Below are 25377 nucleotides of genomic sequence, written 5' to 3'. Positions count from 1 at the left end.
AGAAAATTTGAAAAGCTTGATAAAAATACAGTATATACCTTTCCTAAATCTCTCCCCCCCCCCTCCCCCTCCAGCCCCCAATTTTAGTTTTTATTCTTTTAGTTTTATATTTTGCAACATAAAGTGCCTGAGCAGTTTCATATTTTTGGAACTCCCTCCTACAGACCTACCTTTATATGTGTTGACTAATTAATTAATATGTTCTGACACTTGGCAAAAATTCCTGAGCAAAAAACTACTCCATAAAAAATATTTAACAAAATTCACAAAGTCAATATGAAATCCAATAAACAAAGCTTTGATGTAAAGTAAATTTGAATAACTCCTTGTGATAACATTAAAGATATCAATTATCAAACAACGAAAAGATTTCAGAATTGTATTGTATTGTACAGAAGAAACAGCACATTTTTATTTACTCTGCATGTTTACGATTCATCATCGTATCTCCTAAATGAAACGTTGCGATGAAATTTCAGAGATCAAAAAGGTTTTCTCAAGAAATTACTCTCTTTTTGATACTGACATGTACAACAATGTACAGTACCTGATAAATTGTATTTATTTATTTTAAGGAAATCTTTCACTTGAGTCCACATCAGTCCATGAGACTGTCATGAAAGTATATTAAAGAGAAAAGAACATCCTTAGCGGACTTGCAGGATGCTGGTACTCATATTCTAGCACATGTACAGTATGTGGTTACCTGTAATTGTACTCCTTCGCATGGATTTGTACTCATAATCAGGGTATTTTTGCATAGTAATGCAGTATAGGAAGTAGCATAAAATTATGTACTCGTATCCAAGCTCAGAGCTTTGCACTAGTACTCGTTATACTCATTCTCATGATGTTGTACTCATTCTAATGATGTTGTACTCATTCTCATGATGTTGTACTCATTCTGATCCATAGCAATGTGTACTTTGACAGTGAATGCTTAACCTGGGTTAGCATATCAAACAGCTTACAAAATGACCAAATTGCTACATTGTTACACAAAAATTTACTGCCCCTTAGATGTTGTAACCTACGGGTTTTTGGCATCTTATAATGATTTAAACTAACCCAGTTAAATACATAAATAAATATTTCTGAAGCTTTTTGCAAAATGTTTATACTAATTATTCCATGCATTCTCTCTTCAATGAATTTGCCACTACACACAGAGCCTGTTAATACTCATCTTCATCTTGTTGTCTCTCCATGGTGTAGGTCACCTGTTACCACTACCGAGGAGAGACGGAGTTCCTCCCTGAACTCCCCTCCCTTCCTCCCTGCTGCTACAAGCTATACATTGACCAACTAACCACACCACAGTGGAATGAAAATATTACTCTACAACTGTATAATGATGCAACTGAAAAATAAACCTAAGCAATGATAAAGACATAATATCATACTAGCAGCTGAGATGAACAGATGCACTTAGTTTTATTACAGACTTACCAAAAAACAGCTGGTTACAATTTCTCCTGAAAAGCCAACTCAAAAATAGTCTTACCTTTTCTTCCAAGTCCTCCTTTTAAATCTTATTCAGTATAATCCAAAAATCCAGCCAAAAATTTTTTACCACAAATAACAGGCTAATGTTTAGCTTCTTTTCTTTTCCTTTTTGCACAATCTTCTTCCCATCAAGGTTTATAGTAGAAAGCACAAGGAGATGTTATTTGGGTAGCTTGTACCTGCTAACTATTGAGTTCTGATATAATAGCTTCTTGAATGCTCACTGACTGTGTATTCATGCTTTCTTCAAATCCTTGCTTGTTGTGTGTGTACACAATAAGCAAGTTGTCTGTTCACTGGGATTTTTTCTAAGCTGTGTGTGATTTGCTGAAAATGGGCTATTCAAGCTTTAGGATTGATCCATTATTTCAATAGGGATAATAAACTGTCACACTTCACAGAAGACTTGAGAGCAGTAATTGCAGTAGATCCTATTCTCATAGAAAATGACTAACAAATGATTGTCTTTTTGAATATAAAAAATCTGTAATTATGCCATATTTTATGTGCGTGCGGAGAAAAAATAGTGGATTTTGTGACATAAGTTCTATTATAGAATATTGTGTACTGACTAAAGCTGTACAAACAATACTATTTGAGTTTTATAAGTTTGTTGGGTTTCACCGTGTAGCAATGATACATATAGTTTGGTGCAACTTGTCAGAATTCTTGTCTGGAATTTTGCTCAATTAAATGCAAGATGTTTTTATTTCCTAGTCCTGGCAATTATTGAAGAAATTGTAACACAGGTGTCATCAGTATTAGGTCCAAAAGCTTAGCAATTAAGCTAAAATTGCTCACTAGCTTTCAAATGTAAATTTTCTACAGAATCTGATCCGCTAAGCTTTTCCGAGACATTTGGGGTACATGTAAAGTATAGGATAATGAGATACCTCAGGGAGGGCAAACGTTTGTGAGGGTGGACTTAAAAATAGAGAATCTAAACTACAGTATGAAATGTATCCCTAAAATGGTAATCAGGGCGGTATTGAAGAATTTAGCATGCATTGACTACCTGATGAGTGACCTGATTAATTCACTTTGGCTTCGGCTTTGAGTACAATGTTGCTGTATGCTGCTGTGTTGGACGAATCTAAAGGTAATAGTAATTACCTACTTTATGATCCGCTTTATATAAGCATTGCCGACTTTGCAATCCGTGGTCCTCCCCCCCCCCCCAAAACTTTGCAAGGTCGGTAAGAGAGACTCCATATTTTTACATTTTTGGGAAATCAAGAATGTATCCTACAAACACAAATTTCAAAATATTTGATCAGTAGTTTGATCAGCTACAACCCTAATTTTTTTTCTCAATAATATTGCACAAGTTTGGAAAAACTGTACATGGCCAAGGAATGCAAGAAAACTCGCATAATCAAGACAACAACTGAAAACAAACTGAAAAAGAATTTTACTTCATTGATGACAAATCGAACAAAGGAAAAAAACTTCCGCTTGGTGTTACCTGTGCTGTGTTTGTAACTTAATAACAATAACTGCTGGCGTGTTAAGTTTGATTTATTTCAATCTTCTTATTCTCTTCGTCATTCTTTTATTTTTATTTTTAGTTGCCTTAATTCATTGAACCTTAACCAAGCACAAACCAACTGTGGGCAAAGAACAAGACATATCACATAGCTGGCATAGTTACCAATTGAACATTTCCTTAAATGGTAAATAGAAATTTGGAATTTCCAAGTCACACTACAGGTTTTGTTTAAATTTAGCCTCAAAATAAATGCGACTGTAACAGAATCGAGGCAATGACAAAAATTGGATTGCTGGAGTAGCAATTATTAGCAGTTATTACAATAAAATACAAACCTTTAGCATTTCTATCATGCTATGCCTCTTCCATAGACAATTCTGTGATCAATTAAAGTAACTTAAATTTAACATGCTTTGGAGACCAAAGTTCAGAGATTTCTATTATGGTTAGTGGCATGTGGAGGGAGAGGGGGAGAGAGTGGTGCCAAGGGGAGGGACCGTGGAAGTTTAAGTGATCTATTATCTGAAGTCATGCCACAAATGACACTACTAAAGATTTCCTGTGGGATTGTCGGCTCCTTGTTCATTTGCATACTTTGCCCCTACCCCCCTCCCCCCCCTTGGCCCTCTCCCTGAATTCCAAGTTGTAAGAAAACGGCACAGATTAATAACACATCAGGAAATGCTATTGGATGAACATACAGTACAGCCCACACTGGCAGTTTGTTAGGTATTGTTAGGTTTAGTACACATGCACATCTTTCACGAAACGCATGGCAACTGTGCGTCTCATTATTCTGCAGATCAGAAGAAAATGTTACTACCTGAAAGAACTAGTTTACCGGTAAAAACTTGTGCGAAATTATGACTGAAATCCCACATTAATGACGGCAAACATTAGATCTGTGGATGTTACGCTTGATGTATGAGGAGCTTATTACAGTTAAAAACATGACTTCTATACCGAACATTGGTAAATTTACTTGTAAATCCATGAGAAGAAAAGCTGTCATGCAATAGTATCATTTTACATTTCAGATTTGTAACATTGACCCATCCATGTGACTTTTCGATGAAATACAACAGAGCAGAATTATGAAACTGATAGTGGTGCTTAGATCACAGCCAGTGGCCTCCAACGTCAGTTTGTGAGGGGGTGGGGATGGGGGGGGAGCATGTTCAGTTAAATGATTGTTTTTCCCCTCAAATTTCAAAAGTATTTATAAGCACATATGTTGGGAAATTTGGACCTATGTATAGGCCTCATTTATAGCCTCTAGATATATGACTCAATAATGCACCATTTGATGTCATAACTTTGAATTCTTTTCTAGGGAAAGATCCCAAGATCCCCAAATGGGATTGGCATTCAACTAACCCACATCCCCACCCCTCTATCGTACAAATTTTGATCTGACTACAGCTCTTCTACAAACGTTCATGCCACTACCAAAATCAGTTGGGACACAACCTTCAGCTCCACAAACTTAGAACAAACTAAACTAATCTTAGACCAAACAGAGGATGGCCTTAAAAAGTTTTAATGAACTCACATATTTATCAAACAGACACTGATCGTGGACAAACATCTGTAGCTCATATCCTAACCTCCGGTCCTACCTGAATACTGTTTGGGTTTCCCGATAGTAAAAAATATGGAGTCACTCTTACCGACCTTGCAAATTGTAAGGGGGGACCGCGGATTGCAAAGTCGGCAATGACTGTAACACCGATCACAAAGTCTGTAATTACTACTACGGTCAGATTCGTCCAGCAGGGCAGCATGCAGAAGCGTTGTACTCAAAGCCAAAGCCAAAGTGAATAAATCAGGTTCACACATATCCGGATTCTATGCATGCTAAGGTCTTCAATACCGCCCTCATTACCTTTCGGGGGAAACATTTCATACTGTATAGTTTCGATTAAAAAAGTCACCCAAGATAGAGCCTGCATGGGCATGAAAATCAAACAAATTGATTCACTCTCAACCCATAGTCCCCCTGTACATCAAGATTGTAACCATAACAACAGGATGATATTTCCATGACAACTCCCTGATCAATGTTACATCAGGGAGTTGTTATGGAACTCCCTGGTTACATATGTCAAAGCAGGGAGTTGTTATTTGAAGTGAGTACTGCAAGTCTCACCTGAACTGACCTTGTGTACATGTCACTGTAAATAGTTTTACCACACAGTAAACATTATATATACACACCCATTGGAAAAGTGTGAGAGATCTCGACCAACCCTATGATATAAATGGAACAGTCCAAGAAGATATTTTCTAGCTATCACATCTAGGAGATGATCCCATTTTACATGTGGTGGTAAGATCTGACATTCCAAAGCTATTGTGTGTGACTACAGAAGCAGAACACGGTTCTCCTATTGATCCCATAGTAAACATTTCTTGTTACAGGGAAGAACCAAAAGCAAGGTTTCAACTTTAGAACTAACCTTACAAAAGACTGACAGAATTAAAGGGGCTCATTACCAGTTGAACTAAATAAATGTTATTTAATGAGGAAAAAAAGAAGAAGAATTCACTAAAAAAGGGCTGAACAAAGGATTGAACATAATTAGTTGGCCATTAAAATCTGAGTGTTACCTTGTCATCTTGTCTATTGCAAGATAAGGGTCCAGTATCTATCGTAAATACAGGACAGAGTTTGTTTTTCTGGGCAAGATTTTGTCTCACACCTGTTGCTTCCTAAGAAATTGCGATACTGCGACTATCTGGAGGCCTTGCGGAATCCTTCACAAATGTTACTGATCTGTTTGTTTGCATGTTTTTCTCCTAATTGGACACATTCAAATTTGGGCACCATACTATTCTGTTTTTTGTCTATAAAAAAATCTAAATCCAGAGGCCACATTCCCCAGCCGTTTTTCTACCGTAAAACTATGCCAGAAAGTAGTCTGACTGTAAAGTTGGCTGTACGTTTAAAGTCGCAAGAAACATTGCAGATCTATGCTTAAAGAAAAGTAGTTCTAGGATCAACTGAAATGTCAGTAAAAGTAGTTCCAAAGAGAATTGCAAAATATTTCTGTGTTGTTAAGAGATGGTATATACTGCCAAATAGAATATGTGTGAGTGCGGTGTGTTCAAGTGGTTAAGGCAGTGGACTTGTGATCTAAGGATTACAGGTTCAAGCCCTGGCCAGATCACTACGTTGTGTCCTTGGGCAAGGCGCTTTATCTCCATTGCCTCTCTTCACCCAGGTGTATAAATGGGGACTTGGGAGGTAACTTGTAAATATAGTTGTTTGCGCCGGTTTGTGGCTGCACCCTATGGGAAGTCCCCTGGGAGACACGTGGTTGTGGTGCACTGTGGTGCCTCAGGAGAGATTGATTGAATTGTGCACACTTTGGTGTGTAGGTGTGACAAGTTACCAATGACCAGGGTTAAGTTGTAAAGTCGAGTGAGAGGGCCTTGGCCCTGAACAAGACTGTAAACCTAAAATTATAAAATTATATATATAAAGTAGATAATTCGTAAGTGTCAGCTTCCTCGCAAAATTTTTACATGGGTTGCTAGGCAGTAAGTGGTATGCGATGATATAGGAGGGGTTGTAGAGGGGGTACAGTAACTTCTCTCTCCTCTCCCTCTCACCATCCCTCAACATTGTGACCATGGATGTTGCACCAGACCATAACTCACTGTATTCCTATGGCAAACTAATGAAGGATTATTCATTTTCATACACACCTAGCTACAACAAAGATATTCAACTCGGTCTGTTTATGGACGTAACTAAAGGCATGTGGACATTCCCACGCAGTAGTCAATATGTATCACTGCAATGGTTGTCAACGAACAAAGCTAGATAAACACAAGTTGAACTCGGCCAATAATAAGTGCAAAGAACCCATTCAATAAATATCTTATCTATTGACAATATCTAACAATAAACACCTAAATAGGAGAGCAGTACTTAGCCAATTTTCTCACCTTTCTGCCATTATTTGTAACACAAATGAAATTTAAATACCTGTAGGTTCAATTCAAATGCTTTTAACCCGTTAACCAGCTTTTATTGAGTTGTAATTGTTAACTATTTCAATGCTAGTCTGTAGTTGAAGCCCTATAACAAATTACCTCATAATTTTTGTCTAGTCACTATACATGTTCATTTCAAGTAGTGAAGCAAAAGTCCCAAAAAAAATTGTAAATTCGAAAATTGTTTTTTTTTACATAGTGTTTTATGTTACTACCATGAAAAGTGGATCCGGCCGGAAAAAAATATTGATAATCGAATCATATTCATAAATTTCTCAATCGATTACATTCAGAAATGATGCAGTTGCCAAGTACCTTTCTCTACCCCCTCTCACCCCCACCCTATCACCCCAGAACACACACCACTAACATGAGCATATCATCACCTATAACTGCCTCCTTTTGAATCCACCACACCCAACGCTTCATATACATTCACTATATATCACAGCAGTAACTATTGTGTCACCTAATATCTACTAAACTTCTACAAAAAAGCAGAAAACGGTACAACTTATAAATGTTAAAAAATAACTAACTGCACTCTATACACTACTGTACATACAGTATCATACAGTCCAGTTTTCAGCACAAAGGCGGACCAACTTGTTGAAGGTTGAATTTTGTACAGGTTTGATATTAAAGAAGCACGCCCCCGCTGGTACTTAGAAATCCAAAATATGACAACAAACTTGTCTACTTTGGATTACATATTCAGAATGTATGAAATGGCTGAGAAACATTCAGGCATGCTGCTTTCATGTAACTACATTTCTTGTAACTACAGGAGAGCTGTTGGTGCAAGCATCGAGACACTCAGGCAATGTTCCACCCTTGTACATGCTGACATGATCACAACTTTCATAGAGAGAGGATTGTACAAGACCAACCAAGAAATCAAAACATAAAATAATCCATCATTCACATACTGTAAATAAGAAGACATAAGATCCAAGATGAATTTAACAGTTGCACAATAAACCTATACTTTGGGAAATTTGGTCTCCACCTCAAAAAATAGCCAGGTCAAAAAGTCCAAAGAGCTTACATTTTGTCAAATAACAAATGTCCAATGATAAATTAAAATATAAAATATCATTTAGAGCTCGGTAAAAACAAAGAACAAAACTTACTTGTTCTTCCTTGTCGCTGTCTAATATATTTCCCATCTTGGTTTTGGGATCTGTTTTCTCTAGGAATGTTCCCGAAGTTGAATCGACTACGATGGACGGAATGCGATCGCGAGAATGTGCTTTAGGATTTCCACAAGTCCTACTCTCCTCTCTGCTTGCACTGTCTAAACTCCTGCTCTGTGCATTAACGCTGAAAGCCTCACTGTTGGATACCACTGAGTTCTGTGCGGTATCAATTGACGCATTCACGGTTCGAGTCGTCGAGCCTGGGAGCAGCGATGAATGGCTGACCCCGAACTCTCCTGTATCGACTGTTTTTGAGTTACCAGCTGTTGCTTCTTCGACGGCATTTGTATGAGTCACATGGCGAACGGCTACACCACTGTCGACGTTCACGCGATTCTCCTCTTGATTTATATTGCCGTCTCCGGCACTGCCAAACAAGTTCTGATCTAGACCTGGCTTGATACCAACGGTTTGATTCCGTATCTTTCCCCGGTGTGACTTTGGGGTAGAGGATAAAGGTCTATTAATACCGTCGTCATTTATACCACTGTCATCGTCACCGTTGCCGGCGACCTCCGATGAGACGATGACGTCGGTGTGTTGGAATGCTCCCCTCTCCGCACTTACCACCTCATCCTCCGTCCTCCTCTTGCAGTCATCGTGAGACACAAAGCTCTGGCTCTGCAGAGACAGGTTCAACGAGGACAAGTCTGCCGAAGACCAGAGATCATCTTCCTCCGCTGTTACTATTAAAAGGACGAACCAGAACAAACACAGCGATTTAAAAAAAAAAAATTAATAAAATTGAAGTGTCTAAGTAAGCAGGGTGTTTTTAATTACTTCCTCATAGCTCAATCCCATAATGCACCTGGAAAATAAACATCTGAGCTATTAATAATCATAATGAGATATGTATGCGTCTATTGACTTACATCACAGACTGGTGGTATAAAATTAGAACTGGCAAAGACGACTCTGGTGCGTGAAGAGTGATAAATACGCATGCTGTCATAGGAATTGAGGGACAACCCCCCCTCCCGTCTACCCCCTAAGGAAAGGTCATACGAGAATGGCAGAAACTAAGATGCAAGGTCTATGGGAATGTTACAGTATGTATCTGAAAACATACTACATGGAATCTATAATATTAATCTGATTTTAAGACAATATAATTTGAGAACTGCTACTTTTATAACACACAATTGATAAAGTACAAACTAATGTCAAAGCATGGAGCTGCTATTCTAAAAGCTTCCTGGTTAAAGGATTATGTTAGGAACACACTATCTTGAAGGTAACTTCTCCAAAATGGGAAATATTTTAATATTTGCTCCCTTTCCACCATCATTTTAATAACAGCTTATATAATATCTATATATAGTACTCTGCATCAAAGTGAATTATATCATCACAGCAATTCACTTGAAGATATTTTTCTCTTTCTTTATCAAAAATATTTAACTCACTTCTTTACAGAGGAGAATAATATTTCTACATAAAAGTACAAAAAAAGTACAAAAAAATATAGAGAACCTTGAAAGCTTAAGGCAAAACATTAAAAAACATATCAGGTTTCAAGTATAAATCAACAAGAAAATTATAATAAAAATGTACTTAGCTTTACCTATATGACATCACAGACCAACAAGGAAATGGGGGTGGGGAGGGGGGGGTTAGGCAGTCAAACTAAGGTTACATTCAATTGACCATATCTCATCTAATTGTACAAATATATTGCAATGGGGGATCTCCAACTAACTGGGTGGAACATTTTTCTATTCTGTATAAGACTAGTCACATTGCCTGATAACAGAACATCCCTTTATACATCTAGTGCAATCGTTATTCATTAATCTTTGCTAATTAACCTTCAGCAAGTTCAGCTGCTGTTGAAGAAATGTAGGTGGGCGTAATTATTTAATGCCAGTCTGTGCATTTTTGGTATTTTTGTTTTTTTTTTGGCTATTGACAAATTATGATGAAATCCACTTGCTTGTAACCAGTAAGTAACCTAAATTCCGAGGCCCGAGTGCTACTCAAGTGCTTACTCATTGAATGGTTGTATTAAATAGTTATTTGAGATCTCTTTCAATATGCAACAATTTTGCAGATATCATTCGCATTTGATATTTTACTCTCAAAGTTAATCTAACCATGTGCTGTTTAACCTCTTTTTCTACTGTAAGTTTTATCTCTGCATCAAAAATATTATTGTCTATTAATACAAGCAAAATGCTAGAACTATATTTTCTTTAAAGAATAAAGATCTATATATATATATTATATACTGAGCATTCCCCAAATGATGGTGACAACTGGGTACTTATACACATAATCAATGAGCCTTTACAGCCTCCACAACTAGCACTATTAATAACAGTTTCCCTATAAATAGCAATGTTCATGCTGGTATTCCAAATATTTCATACTGGGTGGAGACAATAACCCAAAGTGGGCAGTAAACACTTTACCAGCCTTCGAATCACGTAATTTTTACACCATTTTTACAGATCTCTGTAACCCCAACAGGTGTTCTGGATTTCAACAAAAGCGTTACTCCTCCCCTGATGACAAAACCTGTGTACTCTGGCTAACGAGCGGAGAATTATTCACCTATATTGTCGCAAACCTCAGTAAGTGTTGTTAGTTTTTAATGTATTACAGGCCGCTCAACAAGGCTGGGCTCAATCAGGTAAATATTGACTGATGTGTAATATTTCCAATAAAAAAAAAAAAACATGAATTTTTTAAAGTAGGATGTATGACAGGGTTTGCCCCCATTTTCTATTTTTCAAAAAAACAAAAAATCTTTTTTGAAAAAGAAACCATGCAATGTGGTATCAAAAAGACTGACAACACACCAAGCAGTGAAATATCATTTAATCCTGTAATCTCTTTTCTGTCGCAGGTGACTCAGAACTTGACTTTTGCATGTAAAAAACTCTGATTTTACTTTCCAGACGAAATCAAGAGGAAGGGGATAGTTGTTTAATTGCATAGTTCATAAAACTTTTCATGATTAATGTGATACAGATTTGCTTTAATGAAATTCAACTTAATCATTCTGTTAAATGTTACCGTTTCTGGACAGTTTTGCGACGGACCCCTAAAATATTTTTCGCCTATCCCAACTAGGGTCGGGATCCAGTCTAGTTCTATGTTACATGTACCAATGACGGGAATAAAAAAAATAAATAACAAAGTAAGCAACAGAAAATAATGAAAAAATCTATCCAATATTTTTTTTTCCTTTTATTTTTTCCGTTTTTTACTCTTTTTTTCCCTTTTTTTCCCATTTATGTTGTACTTATAAAGACTGGTAAATCAAGGCCAAAGGTTCGTTATATTTCCCACAAGTTTCTCACAAATGACTGCATCACTTGAATGCTCTCCAATAGATGGAGGGACTATTTTCTGCCACAAATACCACCTTTTCAAATCGAGCAAGTACCGTGATGATTTCAAAGAATTCCTGAACACTAGATTAAAGACCGACTCTTTCATGTCCCTTATTCTACAGAGCTAAATGACTTTAAAATATTGTACGTTTTATACACAAATAATGAGTTAAAGGCCATCAGTCTTGGCAACAACTCAAATAATGGTGACTCCGGCTCCAACTTCAACAAGCATTTTATTACAACTCTCAAAGTATTCTTCCTCCCTGAGACGACATATCTTACCACTCATGAATGACTCGAAATAATTTGGAAATTTGAATCCAGAACCACTGGGAATTTACAGTTCTTGGCACTTTTTTCCCCAAAAATTTGGGAACGATACTGACTGCCCTTTAATTATGTACAATATGTACCTGAATGAAGTTCTTAGAATGGGCCAATGACTGATGAGTCCTTTGTCCAGTTAAATATTTATATCAATAGGTTTTGTCTAAAAATTGGTAAAGATCATAATATCATGACAGAAAAGAACTTTTTCAAAACAACAGTCGCAGTACTCATATTTAAGCCTGTTATTGCATGGCTGTTTCAAGGTTAAATAAATCTGTAATTTTTTTGCCTAGGTATGCTATAGCTTCTACAGTACAAAAAACCATTCTGGAGAGTTAATGATATTAAAGGATCTATGACAGACTGGTTCAAATTTTGCAAAATCATTAACAAAATCAACACGTACAGGATTAAATTAATACTGTATTTAGTAGCTCATCAAAGAGCAGAGGCTTTCATACAGAAAGAAATATCGGTAAATATGTCAGATGAAAATTTAATAAATTCAATTTGTGAACATACGTGAACAGCCTTCGTAGTTTTTTTTTTTCAATGTTGCTTTTTATCTGTCCTGTTTATTTACTTCTATATTTGTTTGTTTACTTGTTTTCTTTTCTATTTTATTTGATTCTTTTCTATTTCAATTGTTTTGTTAGTTTACTTGTTGGGTGGTATACATATTTTTTGTTGTTTCTGTTTTTGTAGATTGATCTATTTTGTTAAATTGTATATTTATTTATCTGTTTCCCCCTTTCCAATATTTTTGTTCTTTGTTTATTTTGTGAAAGTACAGCAATAAAAATACCAACTCAGTCAATCATGTATAAATGATCATCTATGTGCAGTAGCACAAACTGCCATTTTGTCTGTGAATGATGCTTACTTTAGAATTGCATTGACAAGGACATCCTTGCACACAGTGGCCAAACAGTTATTGTTCAAATTGACGTATATATGCAGTTTCAAACGAAGGATTTTTACCAAGTTTAAGTTTGGTCAAAAGTTATATGAAATGAATAGCACCTCAAGAGGACGTTTCAAGTTATTTTAGAATGAAGACCTGGCTTTATTTACTTCTACAATTTATGTAATATGATGCATAAATTTACATTTTAGCATATTTTGAGGGAAATGCTGCTGTTCATCAAAGAAAATGCCGATAAATTCTTTGAAGTTATGTTGTGATATTTGTTTACATCAATGAATAACAACTTTTAGCAAGTGCACATGTACGTCAGGAGTGATGCTGGTTGGGAAAGGCTTGGGATTAAGAAGTGATCAGAGTTAGGGAAAATGATACAGGAGGGGTAGGATGGAGCAAAGGGTTGATTAGGGGATTGGGAAGTGGTAGGATCAAGGAGAGATTGGGGAAGGTAGGATAGGGGTGCATGTCTTATCTGATCTGGCACGATTTCTTAAGATACATAGGCAGAGCTCTGTCAAAGGTCAATATTTTGCATGCTATTATATTAGATTATAGATGTTATGAAGTGTTAAAAAAAGTAATGAATGATTAGCTTCTATGCAAATCTGAAAAAAAATGAACACGGTGACTATATTTAGAAAACTGCCTGACCTCCTGATGTGAAATCTCCCACAAGTTTGCAGTACTTTGTTCAAGAACTTCATAATATAACATTTTACAAAAACTGGATTGAACGGTTTTAGATAGCTGCTTATCTACTTCAAAAATAAAAAGATTATAAAGTATGTTAACAAATAAAAACATTACAAGGTAAACACAACAGAGACTCAGTCATTTTTATTGACACAGTTTCCAGACATGAAATCCCACAGTAGCAACCAACACACACACACACACAATCAATCAAATTCATGATAATAGAGGGCAGTATATCACAACTAACAAATTGAAAATGCTAATATTCCACTATTTCTAAATAGCTTTAACTGTGAATGCATGCACAATTCCTTTCAAACACAAAGTAGTCGTTTTAGAGGTAATACAATTAAATGTAAACAAAATGTTACAGAAACGAACAAAAAACAGGGATAAAAGATTAGAACTTGTAAACATACTTCACACACATGTACACACATGCACAAAATATACTTAAAATCTCAAGTTTTAGGGAATTTCCATTTCACACTTGTTGGTGCATTTTCTTGGGTATCAACTTAACAAACAAGCAATAGTCAAGACCATTCTTCTGCAGTTTGGCCTGAATTAACTGCCCTTTTTGCATATGATGAAATTACAGTAACATACCTCCTGGTTTCATTTAACTCTCCCCGTTCAAGGAGAAATCAGTAAATCTTCATCACAACATCTTTTGAGCATGAAAGAATACAACAGACCACCCAGGGAAACAACTAACAGGTGCTTCAGATGTTTATAATACTCTTTTAGAAAAGCCCAGTGACTTTCATTCAACCCCTTCCTGCCACCCATAACACTGGACATCAGTTGCAGCTCAGAATCCTACCTCACAAGTAATTTACAAAGTCAATCTACTTTATCAAACATGTATATTGGTTTAATACTTCAAACAATTATGTTCCTAAATTGCATGGATTTCCATTCCATTTTATTTAAAAATTCAGCATTTTTGCCCACGATTAAGTGTTGTTTAAAAGTGAAGAGCCCAAAAAAGGGAATATAGAATTGAATCCACTTAATGCCAATTAGACTTTTCCCAGGGTTAAAGAACAAATTTGTGGTGACTTGTCACTTCAGGGTATAAAAATAAGTTTGTCATGTCTTGGATGTGAAAAAAAGCACTTTCGATATTAAACGATTTCCAGTAAACATTAGCACCCTGAACTCTGAATGGATCGGGTAGGGCGGAGGGATGAATGGAGGGGGAGGGGGAGGGGGAGGAGGGGCAGGGGAGGGGAGGATGGCTTAAGCTGCAAGTACATTATATAGCCAGCTGGGCATCTGATTCAAGAAAGCTGATACTATAATACTACATTTTAGACGCAGCAAACATTTCAGTTAAGGCCATTGAATGCTTACCTGAAACAGTTTTAAACTCCTGATCGAGAAGGCCCGACTTGAAGAGAACATCCGTCTCCGACCAGGCCCCGAAATCATCATCGAAGCCACCGTTTCCAAGGTCCGTACCATGAGAATTGTTCGTATTGGGAATTGCACTTTCCGTAGGATTATTGCACTGTTGAAAGAATTGATCGAAGGGCACCTCAGCTGCCGAAAGAGGGCGCTCTTGTTCGGCGTGGACGGTGCCCGTCTGGTTACCCTGTATGATCGCCCCTTCTGCGCCCGTCGCTACGTTTCCCCAGGGATCCGTCGATGGACCAGATGGCACTGTTGGTGATGGACTCCTCTCTCTGGCCTCCCAAGCCTTTAGAAATGGGTCCTCTGTTGTTTCCATTATAGGATGTGAAAGATCGATGGTTTGAATACTGAATGTCAAAATTTAAGAAAGAAAAATATCTTTACCTTAAAATCCAGTGTAACAACTCACAGGGTTTTTGGGCGATGAAGCACCTCACAGGAAACAACATTTATTAATGAACCTCAGTACACAACGGATTAAACCTTAAAGAAGGGGTTGCATGGGGATACCAGGCCCAGGTATAGTGAGGAATCTTAATAGGGTAAAGTTCATAGAATTAGCATAAAAAGTGGAAATAGTGGGATATAATCATAAAAGATATAAAACTTTTTTTTTTTAGATTAATTGCAACTGAGAAATTGTAGTATTTCCCACAAAATGCGCAACCGTGAAATCAAGACAGGCCTCCTTTTTTTTACATTAGGAGTGAATAAAATGAATTACGTGGAATAAACTTTATTCCTCAATAGGAGAGAATAAATTAAATTAGAAGGTGTAAATGTTATCAATGCAGTCCTTCCTCTCAGGAATCCAATACTCCCATTAATGTTGTACATTACATGGGGGAGGGGGAATCTCATCAGATGTCTAATTGACACAAGTACCATTATTGTTACACCTTTCTACACAGTTTATATTCAGTCCTTTCATCCCCTAAGCTGTTTCATCGTTTTTGTTCGGTCTTATATTTTACTCTCTTCATCATTCATTAGTCCAATTTAGTGGTCAGTCTTTCGGTCCAGCTTTATAATATTTTTTTCTGTTTTTGCTTCAGTTTGCCTATGACCAAGATCCTGAGAAGGATTTTACCATCAGGTCTTTTAACCTATACATTTACTTACAGAGGCTTTTTTCCATTAGAAAAGCAGTTTATTAATCATCCTTTCTCCCTTCAAAATTGATAGAACAGAAAGGAATCCAAATTTTAAGAGCTCAACAAAACAGGCAGCCATCTCTAAATAATATTCCACTTTCCAAAAGACTTCATAATTTATCAAACAACCAGTTAAGTTGTACTGTTGCACCCTATGACCCTTCTCGGTTTCCCTTCCATCCAAGGCATCCACCTTCTTGAACCCCTCTCAGCTGTGTCACAGACCACTTCCTTCCATATACAGTAAATTAAGAAACCATCCCAACTAGAATGCTTTTACTAGTTCTGTTGTTCACAGCACTCCCACCGAGTTAAAGAAAGAAGACCCTTATTTAGACAACATGACATCTTGAAGATATTCCAGGGTTACAGTACAGCAACAATATCATTTGTTTACTTGTTATGGTTAAGAAAAGTTTTTACAGATGGGTGATGTTCTGTGTTGGATCCCTCATAAATAGGATATATAGCTCAGTTTGCCTTTGTGTTCAAAGCATTAAATGAAATGGTATTTAGGTGAAATTGTGCAAATTTTAAATAGAACGCTGATTTTGTGAGGTAATTAGTTGTCTGGTGATCTGACAGGAGGACGAAAACTTCTTCTATTTTTTTTTTTTTTTTCATTTTTGTAATAAGATTTGATATTACTGTGACATGTAGGTCTTAACTGGTCAATTTGCATCAAAATATGAAGTGAAAGCTAAAAATATTGAAATTACTTTACAACACGTAAAATTTTGATACAATATGATAACTGTCTGAATAACAAACTTCTGAGAATCAAATCAAATGGTTTATTTTCTTACTTAAATTAACTTTCATTTGGTGAAAAAAACATCAAGGTAAAGTTGTCTTTGTTTGGTCAATTCCAATTTTTATTTTGAGCAATACTTAGCAGGTTTGGTCAAAATTACCGATCAAACTTTAGAAAGCCGCTTGAAATTAATATTGTTGTTACGACAACCAAATCCAAAACAAGAGATCATCCACAGGATTAATTGCTCTTCCTTCACAAAACTTTTAAGTCCCGAGGAATGCTGTGTGGATTAATTATTCATAGTTGAAGTCTGTAAAATGCATTCCAAATCAACTAAATCACCTTGAAATAGACTATCATAAATCCAACTTTAATGGCTGTTTTGAAACAAATTACATTGTTTTCAAACTAATTAAAAGTTGTTTGTCTCAAAAAAGTCTTCAAAGAGTTCAAGAGAAATTTAAATTTACATACAGTAGACTGAACAAACAACTATAAATTTTTAAACAAAATACACTGTTTACTTCAGACAGCCAGGGGGGGGGACCAAATATTGACATCTGGTCTTGAAACAATAGACTAGCCCTCTCCTTCACCCTAAGTTTATTGACAATATCAGGGAACAACAAATATAATTTTGACCGGAAAACCAGTTATAATTCGCAGCGACTCTCTACTGAAGCATTGTTTTCGCGACAGTCACACATATTGTTTATTTTGTAATTAATCGATGTACTGTACACGCATAGTATATTACGACTGAACATCACATACATACTATAGGAATGGACATGATAGCATGGTATTATTCTCCAAAACAAATGTTTATACTAAACTAAAGAACTACTGTTCTGTAAGTAGTCTAAATTCCCAAACAAATACAGTTAACAAAGTCTGTTATTGTCATGATGGTATTAAGATTGCTAACCGACCTAAATTGTAGCCTTTTCATGGCAGAACAAATGCCCTTTTACAGATTACTACTGAACAATGCATAACCCTAAGTGAGTGGAAAATGGATCTATCCAGGGGAGAATGGTGTATCATGGTCGAATAGGTTAAAATAAAACAAGGGAGCAATGAAAAATGCCTAGCTTTCATAAATGCATTCAAATCAATTTCTGAACAAACAACAAACTTTGGTACTTGTTACTGTAGAAAGTTACAGTAATATTATACCGGTCAGTTAATCTGATCAACCTCACGTCCGACACTAAACAGTTTGTTGCTGAAAGTATTTGAGGGATAAGGATATGAACAGGGACGGGAGGGGGGGGAGGGATTTGGGGTAGGGTTGAATTCTCTCCCTGCCTCGAAGACGCTGTGTCAAAAAGAAAACCTACAGGAGCTGTAAAGATTGCCTGCAGCAAAAACAGCAAAATATCAACCAATAGAGAGGTTAAATGTACTGGCAGTGCAGCAGAGCCCATTGTGTGCACAAAATATTTATGTCCTCTACAAACTACGCAGCCTGGCTGCAAGATGGTACAGCCCCCTCAGCTTCCTAACTTGAAAACATAGATCTATTTAGTGACCTACTATGCTCTCCTGTAAGAGTACGCTACGCAGTAACTCAATACTGTGGTAATGCAGCTATTGAAGTACATTTGAAGAAATGCACTAGTTACCACCTATGTAGCCAAATAATCCAATATGCCTGTATGCAGATTAATAGCTTGACTTGTGGCCAGAGGCTTAGGCAGCCAGCTGTCTTTTGCACGCCCGGTTTTGCAAAATGACGGCCTATTTTTCAGTGCATGGCTTGCAAAATATGAAGCCATGCAAAGTTTTCTCAATTTTTCAGTATATACTGAGTACGCAAATATACAGAGTTACAGAAATGAGACAACGATGTCAATATTGTTTTGTTTCTTCTCTTCTTTTATTCCAACTTTCCCAATATTTTACTGTTTACAATTGAGCGGATTTGCACATTAAACATCGACACACGCACAGAGTTTATAGGGAATTTTTCCTTGCTCTGAGCAGCTTGACTCTCGACCTTTTACAAGCATAATTTTTTTTTTCTGTTTCTGGTAGAATCTGGTCAAACTATATTGATGAAATCACATAGCTGAAGGATAGAACTAAATAAAAATAATTTAGTGTTCCAAGTTTGTTTAGCAGTTTTGGAATTTTTCTATTGTAAAATACTATGGTTCCTGTGTTAAAGAACTGCATATTTCCACTTGTGTAGCAATTTGACCGTTTAGCAAAAATCATTTTGCGGTGCGATCCGGGATTAAATTTATTCCCTGATTAATGCCCTTACTATCGTGAATTTACTGTACACCATTATACCTCAATGAAGAAACTTCACCCCAACCGCACCCCTCCCACTTCTTATCCAGCATTGAACTTTCCAGTCCATCCCATATTTTTTTTTCAGGTGACCGTCAAGTTTGACACTATTCAAAGCATTCATGTGGTGTGAATTGCATCTACAGCCCAGACGCCCAGACGCCCAGTAGAACCATTGTCGCACTGTGTTCACAATGCTATAACGTGCTACTTATGCACAATAAGCAGAGCTGTACAGAAACTATGCAGACCTTCCAAAATGTAACACTCCAGGCATATATGCCTTTAATATGTATTGTATTGTACAGTGGGACAGTCAATCAGTTTATAGTTTTCTGCGATCGAGACCTAGTGGTCCTCACGTCATTGGTGTTGAACCTAACATTACAAACTACTGTAGGTATTCACTACAGTATGAGCGTACAAAGTTACAGCAGAACATGATCACAGGCGAGTCATATGTGCGCTTAAAGTGATGCAAACCAGTACCTTCTCTTTTACATTTTAGAGTAATGTTAACCCCTATCCTTAAGCCTAACCCTGACCCTAAGCCTTCATACTGACATGTGACAGCACACCTAGTTTGCAATGGTACGTTCGTTGACAATATCGTGAAGACCGCTATACATATATATATAAATATATATTTATCTATATCTATAACTTAAACAGTTTGTTTTTTAAATATACATTACCTTACTGACTTCAATTTAAAACATATTATGATACTTAAATATATTTTGAATTTTTATATTTTGAAAGTTTATAACGTCATAGAATATAAACAGCTAATGGTTTGGCTTTGCACATATTTGCCACATGTATTATGACATCACTGTTCAATGCTGTAGTTGTTACGATTTCAAAGAAATCAATAAACAGTATGCTTTTCTGTGCTGTACTGTACATTTAAAGGCTGTGTCCATCTACTGTATAATACAAAAGATGAGATTTTTGTGAATTGGAGGAGAAAAATTAATATATCACCAAAATAGGACAACAAGAGATAGCTGGAAGCTTCAGTTCTTATACAGTAGGCTTCTTTTGATTATTAATACAGGATGTAGACTACAGAAACACTACATAGAACTAATACTGTACTGGAAAAAAAGATAGGTCAAACTGCTTAGAACTCACAGTAACTGCTCACGATTAACTCAATGGTTCGTTCATTGAGTATTACTGGAAAGACAGTCGACTCAGCTATATCACATTAATAAAGGAATATAAATTTCTTCAAGTTGCCAAATTTTGGAGATCTGTGGAGCTATTTTCATTAATGTCTCTATGGTTACAATTTTAGGTATGATGAGAATGTGAAATATAATATCATAATCTAATTTAATAATAATCCAATGTAACCATCCTTAACTCATTCATAGTAAGAACATCTTCATTTTAAAGACAGCCTTTGTGATAATCTAGAATTTTAATAAACCCAATTCATACTGTCATCGCCTGTGATTAATATCTTGCAATCGCCAATTAGGAATAACTTAAGTCTGCGGACTAAACTACTGTAAAGTTGCTGCTTTTCCACAAATTTTTACTCGTTACAGTTCAAAGGGTAAAGTATTTATAACTAGTTGACAAGTCAGAATACATAATCATGTTTTATATGACTGTTGGAAAAACGTTTCTTGCAAACCTAAAATACCATACCTACATGCCTATCCTACTTGGAATGTTCCTGCATACAAAACCTACTGTACATGCAAGCCAAACCTACATTGCATACTGTATACTGCATGCTAAATATACATTTGCATTTACTGTACTGTACCTGCATGCCAAACCTACATGGAATGTACCTGCATACCAAACCTACATACTGGTCTACATGCATGCCAACTCCATTGCATACTGTATACTGCATGCTAAAACATACATTGTATATATACCGTATTATACCCGCATGCCTAACCTACTTGGAATGTACCTGCATACCAAACATATATATACTATGCCTTAATATCTGTGTAACTACCAACTGTTTGTACAAATTGAGTGAGAAAGTAATATTTAACTTGTTTGCACAACAATGCTCAAGTTACTTCAAGAGTTAACAGAAGTGGATCTAGAGGTGTTCACAGTACACAAATAGATGGTATAATTTTAACACAGAAATGCAAACAATCTGCTTAACTGCAGATAGTCATTTCAATTGACTGGTCTACAATCTGAGCAAAAACTGGTACTCACAGTCACTGCTATCAGAACCAATTGGTTAAAAGTAAACATATAAGTTACAGTATTTATTACTTGTATACATTAGTATCTGACAAGGCCTTTGCAAACAGCAATAACCAAGTTTGTTGATGTAAAAAAGTTTTGTGATGAATAGGAAAGTTGACTCCATGAGAATGGAACTACACACCACCACACCAGCAATCCTTCTTCCAACATCCTTCTTATCCCCTCTTTTTCCCTCCCCTCCCCTCCCTCTCACCCATTCAAAAAAAAACTATTTTAAATTTGGTTATATAAACTACTGTGCCATATAGCCAAATGCAAACAATTTTGTCCTGTGGTTCATTACTGAGCTAAACTGTACATCCAGAAATTTATACTAGCTGAAATATTTCTGACATATATTCACACTGCAACTAAATAGATGCTGTCAAGTATTTTAAGTTTCCACTTGGTATTGAAATATATGAGGCTTATCTCTAGAACATGGCAAAGGATTTGTTTTGAAATAAAAGGCACATATCATCAAGTTATATTTTTGTTTAAACACTCCATGAAATATTTTTATTCTAACTTTATCTCTTATGTGCCTCGGCTTTGTATATTTGTATATAAGCCAGGTGTATTTACTTAATAATAATATAGAGGGTAGATTTGTCAGTTCATGCCATCAACAGTTAAGAGCTCTCTCCTTATCATAGCAAACATGTAAGTACTGTAGAGCACACTTTAGTATGGTGTTTACAAGTTGAAGTGAAATCTAATGTATATACAGCGCACTTTTAAATATGTGTGTTTATGAGTTTCATTCCAACAGACTGTATTCGCAATACATTTTGACACTGAATAAATGGGGTGATTTAGAGTATTTACCACTGAGAGTGTTTGACAGAGAGGTGGGTGCTATTAAAATTAGTTTAAAAATTTAGTTTAGAAATTCATGTGAATACGGTAAAACAATAGGCTACAAAATTTATCAATAAACTTGCCTAGATATCTTTGATATCATCAGTACTGCTTCCAACTAAAGTAAACTGATAAAAGGTCTCTCATGTTCAAAATTCAACATGCAGGTTTTCTTTCATCACTCTCATCGAATTTGACACTGCCCTATATATCTGTGAATAATTTTCGCCTCCGGAGAAGTATTTTTAATACATGTGTAGCTAATACTGATCACCTCTAAAGTAGCCAGGTCAAAATCACAGAAATGTCTTCTAAAATTATGAAATATGGGAATATTTATAGAGTGCCAACTGAGCAAAAACTTCATTAATACTGCCTGAGAACCCAGTATTGCTACTACAGTAGGATGTTAAAACTTGCATCCACGGGATGCAACATCTCATACATTTTTTGTGTCTGCTCTGAAAACCTTTAGTCTCTTGCAGTCCTCCATGAAAATGTGCATTTTGAAATTCCTCACACACAATACTTAGTTACAATGACCCCTGACAACACATTGGCTAGTACGCAACAAGAAGTGTTAGTGATAGGCCTATACATTGCTCAAAAAAAAAAATCATATCATGACACCATTAACTAACATACAACATCTAAATGACTGTCAAATTTGCAAAGCATGACTTGTGCCATGAAGAATAGTTACCATATATGAAATGCACACTACTGTATGATATACAAATACTCCCTTATAGTACATGTGACAATGTGATAGGCTACTGTATACAAACACTGTGAATGTCAGAAATCAATATAATGTAAAACGAGTCAGTGTCTATACAGAAAATGCCAGCATAAAGATAATGCACTTTTTAAATGATTTAATTGAGCCCCTTAAATGCTGTCGTATGGATCTCAACTACAAGAGAACAAGCCACTAAAAGGTCTACATACTGTAGTACTTGCTCACAACTTTTATGAGTCCTGCAAGGCTCCACCGTTTGTGTTAATTGTTTGGCCGGACTAAAAGAGTGCTTAAGTTAAGGTGCTTAAAACAACTAGTTTACTCTGAAACTTTGAAGATATGTTTCAAAAGATCTCATCTTATATGTGTACCACTACTAATCAACTCACATAACTATTATGATCTGCACTCAGAGACTACAATTTGTCAAGTTTTGTGGAACTAGAGAGGACTGTTGTCATAGCACCCTCTATTGTTTTGTTGGCATGGCTGGAGGGCTGGCCGCATTGCAACATCGAAACCTGTTGCAGCATCAGCAACAAAGTTCAGAAACTAAATTCTATCTATTACTCAATGGAAACATCAAAATGTTTGAATCATAGAAAGCACTTATATAGATCAGCAAAAGTTTTTTTTTATAGCTTATAGAAGCATTTCTATAATCACAGACAGTCATCTATAGATACCAGTTATGTCTTATTGAGATTCTCAAACTGTCATTGCTACTGATACTGAACATTTTGATTCTGTGATTGCTTTTGGTGAGCTGTTCATGTGATTGCTTATAAGACGATACTACTACATTTAGATACTCATGCAGCAATGATGAAAAGTTGTCCTAATGGAGAACTTGATAGTCACTTCAGTCCTTAGTGTTATGGACAACATTAATCATTTGACATTGAAAGCATGTAATCACATTTGCAATGGTGAACTTGCATCAGTATAAAGTAAAGGGGTGCTAATCCTAAATCAGAGCACAATTTTGCTGTAAGTTCTAACTCTGACTTATTGCTAAAAGTGGGCAGTTTACAATATTAACAGTTCTGATTGTAATTTGTGAATATATTTTGCTAGCAGAAAAGAGGGGATCAACTCACTTTCAACTACGCCCACCACCCCTCCCCCGCCCTTCTCCGAAGCAAATGAATAATATCAATTTCGAGTAGTACAGTGGTATAGAGAACTATTATGGCACTGAACTTATCATGATGCACTTTTGAAATTTCATTATTTTTATCATAGCAACAGAAAGGAAACCCAACTTGCAGTAGGCCATTTTGTCTCCCAATGTGTATATGAATTCCACAAAAGTCAAGCTAGGGCGTAAATTTGAAAAGCTAGTTCCAAATCATCACTATCCAGACTTAACATTGTTCATGTTAGCTTACTTAATGTTAACTATTATCTCAACTGTTCATTATTTCTGTTTGTTGTAATAAACTACCTTAAAATTATTCTTATTCAAAGTTTGCTAAAAAATATACTTGTTACAATATATTTGTATTAAAGCAAAGGAAACTTTTTGTCACTCATTTCAGATCATGCTAGTGGATTTCAGATACATTTTGCTCATTTTGGTATCGAATGGGTGCCATTATCAAAATAAATTTAGACAAAATATGTGCATGTTGTTGAGACATTGCAAAAGCTAGACCTATGTCATAGTTTGAGAAACAAAAGGTACAATTTGCCATTCAAAGTCATTAGTGCACCATGATTGAAGCCACAGGTGCTCCCAAAATTTGCCATCTTTTATTTTATTATTACTGTGTGGTAGACATTGGAAGCCCTTTGAGTTTGATTGAACCCCCCATACTCCATTGTTTTAATTTAAGAATGGTAATTTTTCACTAAACACTAAAAAATTAATTTATATGCTGCTGCATTTTGAGCGATTTTACAGAACGAGCAATAAGGTCTAACCACTAAATATTATGTAATTTTAACATACTGTTGAAAGAAGCCTTGGTCCTTTGTTAGAGATTAGCTTAGGTTGTATGAGCTGTTCTTATGCCCTACAGTATGCTGAAATTATCGAGCAGTCACAAATACAATTTCGCAAAACTAGACCCTATACTTAAAACATAGAAATATATTAATCCTCTGCTACATAGTCTTGTACCGTTTTATGGAAAATAAATTACTGATAATAGGGACCTACAACAAAAGCGAAAACATTACCCTCCAACATTCAGAAAATGTCACTCTCTATGCGAATAACTTACCTGATCTGCTGGTAATTTGTATTGATTAGGTCGAGTAGTACTTTCGCTGATGGTTTTCGGTTGTCAGGTATTGAACGGTATTATGTGAAAAATTACATTCATGCATCAACGTAGAAAAAAGTGAGGGGGCTATAGCGATACGGCTCTGTACAATGGCAGAGCCGTATATCTAAATATACGGCTCTGTACTAG

General features: G+C 36.1%; 1 protein-coding gene across 1 annotated transcript in view; it reads right to left on the bottom strand.

Annotated features, from left to right (window-relative positions):
• Positions 1-25306, bottom strand: part of LOC139981236 (uncharacterized) — a 69753-nt gene extending 44447 nt beyond the window's left edge. Inside the window, exons 1-3 of the mRNA XM_071993466.1 lie at positions 25186-25306; positions 14848-15254; positions 8131-8882 (exon numbers count right to left, since the gene is read on the bottom strand). Of these exons, the coding sequence (XP_071849567.1) occupies positions 8131-8882; positions 14848-15223 (1128 nt within the window). The 5' untranslated portion in view covers positions 15224-15254; positions 25186-25306. The remainder of the gene's footprint in view (positions 1-8130; positions 8883-14847; positions 15255-25185) is intronic.
• Between the last annotated feature and the right edge of the window lie 71 nt (positions 25307-25377).

The sequence above is a fragment of the Apostichopus japonicus genome, chromosome 2 (assembly GCF_037975245.1).
Source record: "Apostichopus japonicus isolate 1M-3 chromosome 2, ASM3797524v1, whole genome shotgun sequence".
Taxonomy (NCBI): domain Eukaryota; kingdom Metazoa; phylum Echinodermata; class Holothuroidea; order Aspidochirotida; family Stichopodidae; genus Apostichopus; species Apostichopus japonicus.
This window is presented reverse-complemented; position numbering and strand designations above follow the sequence as displayed.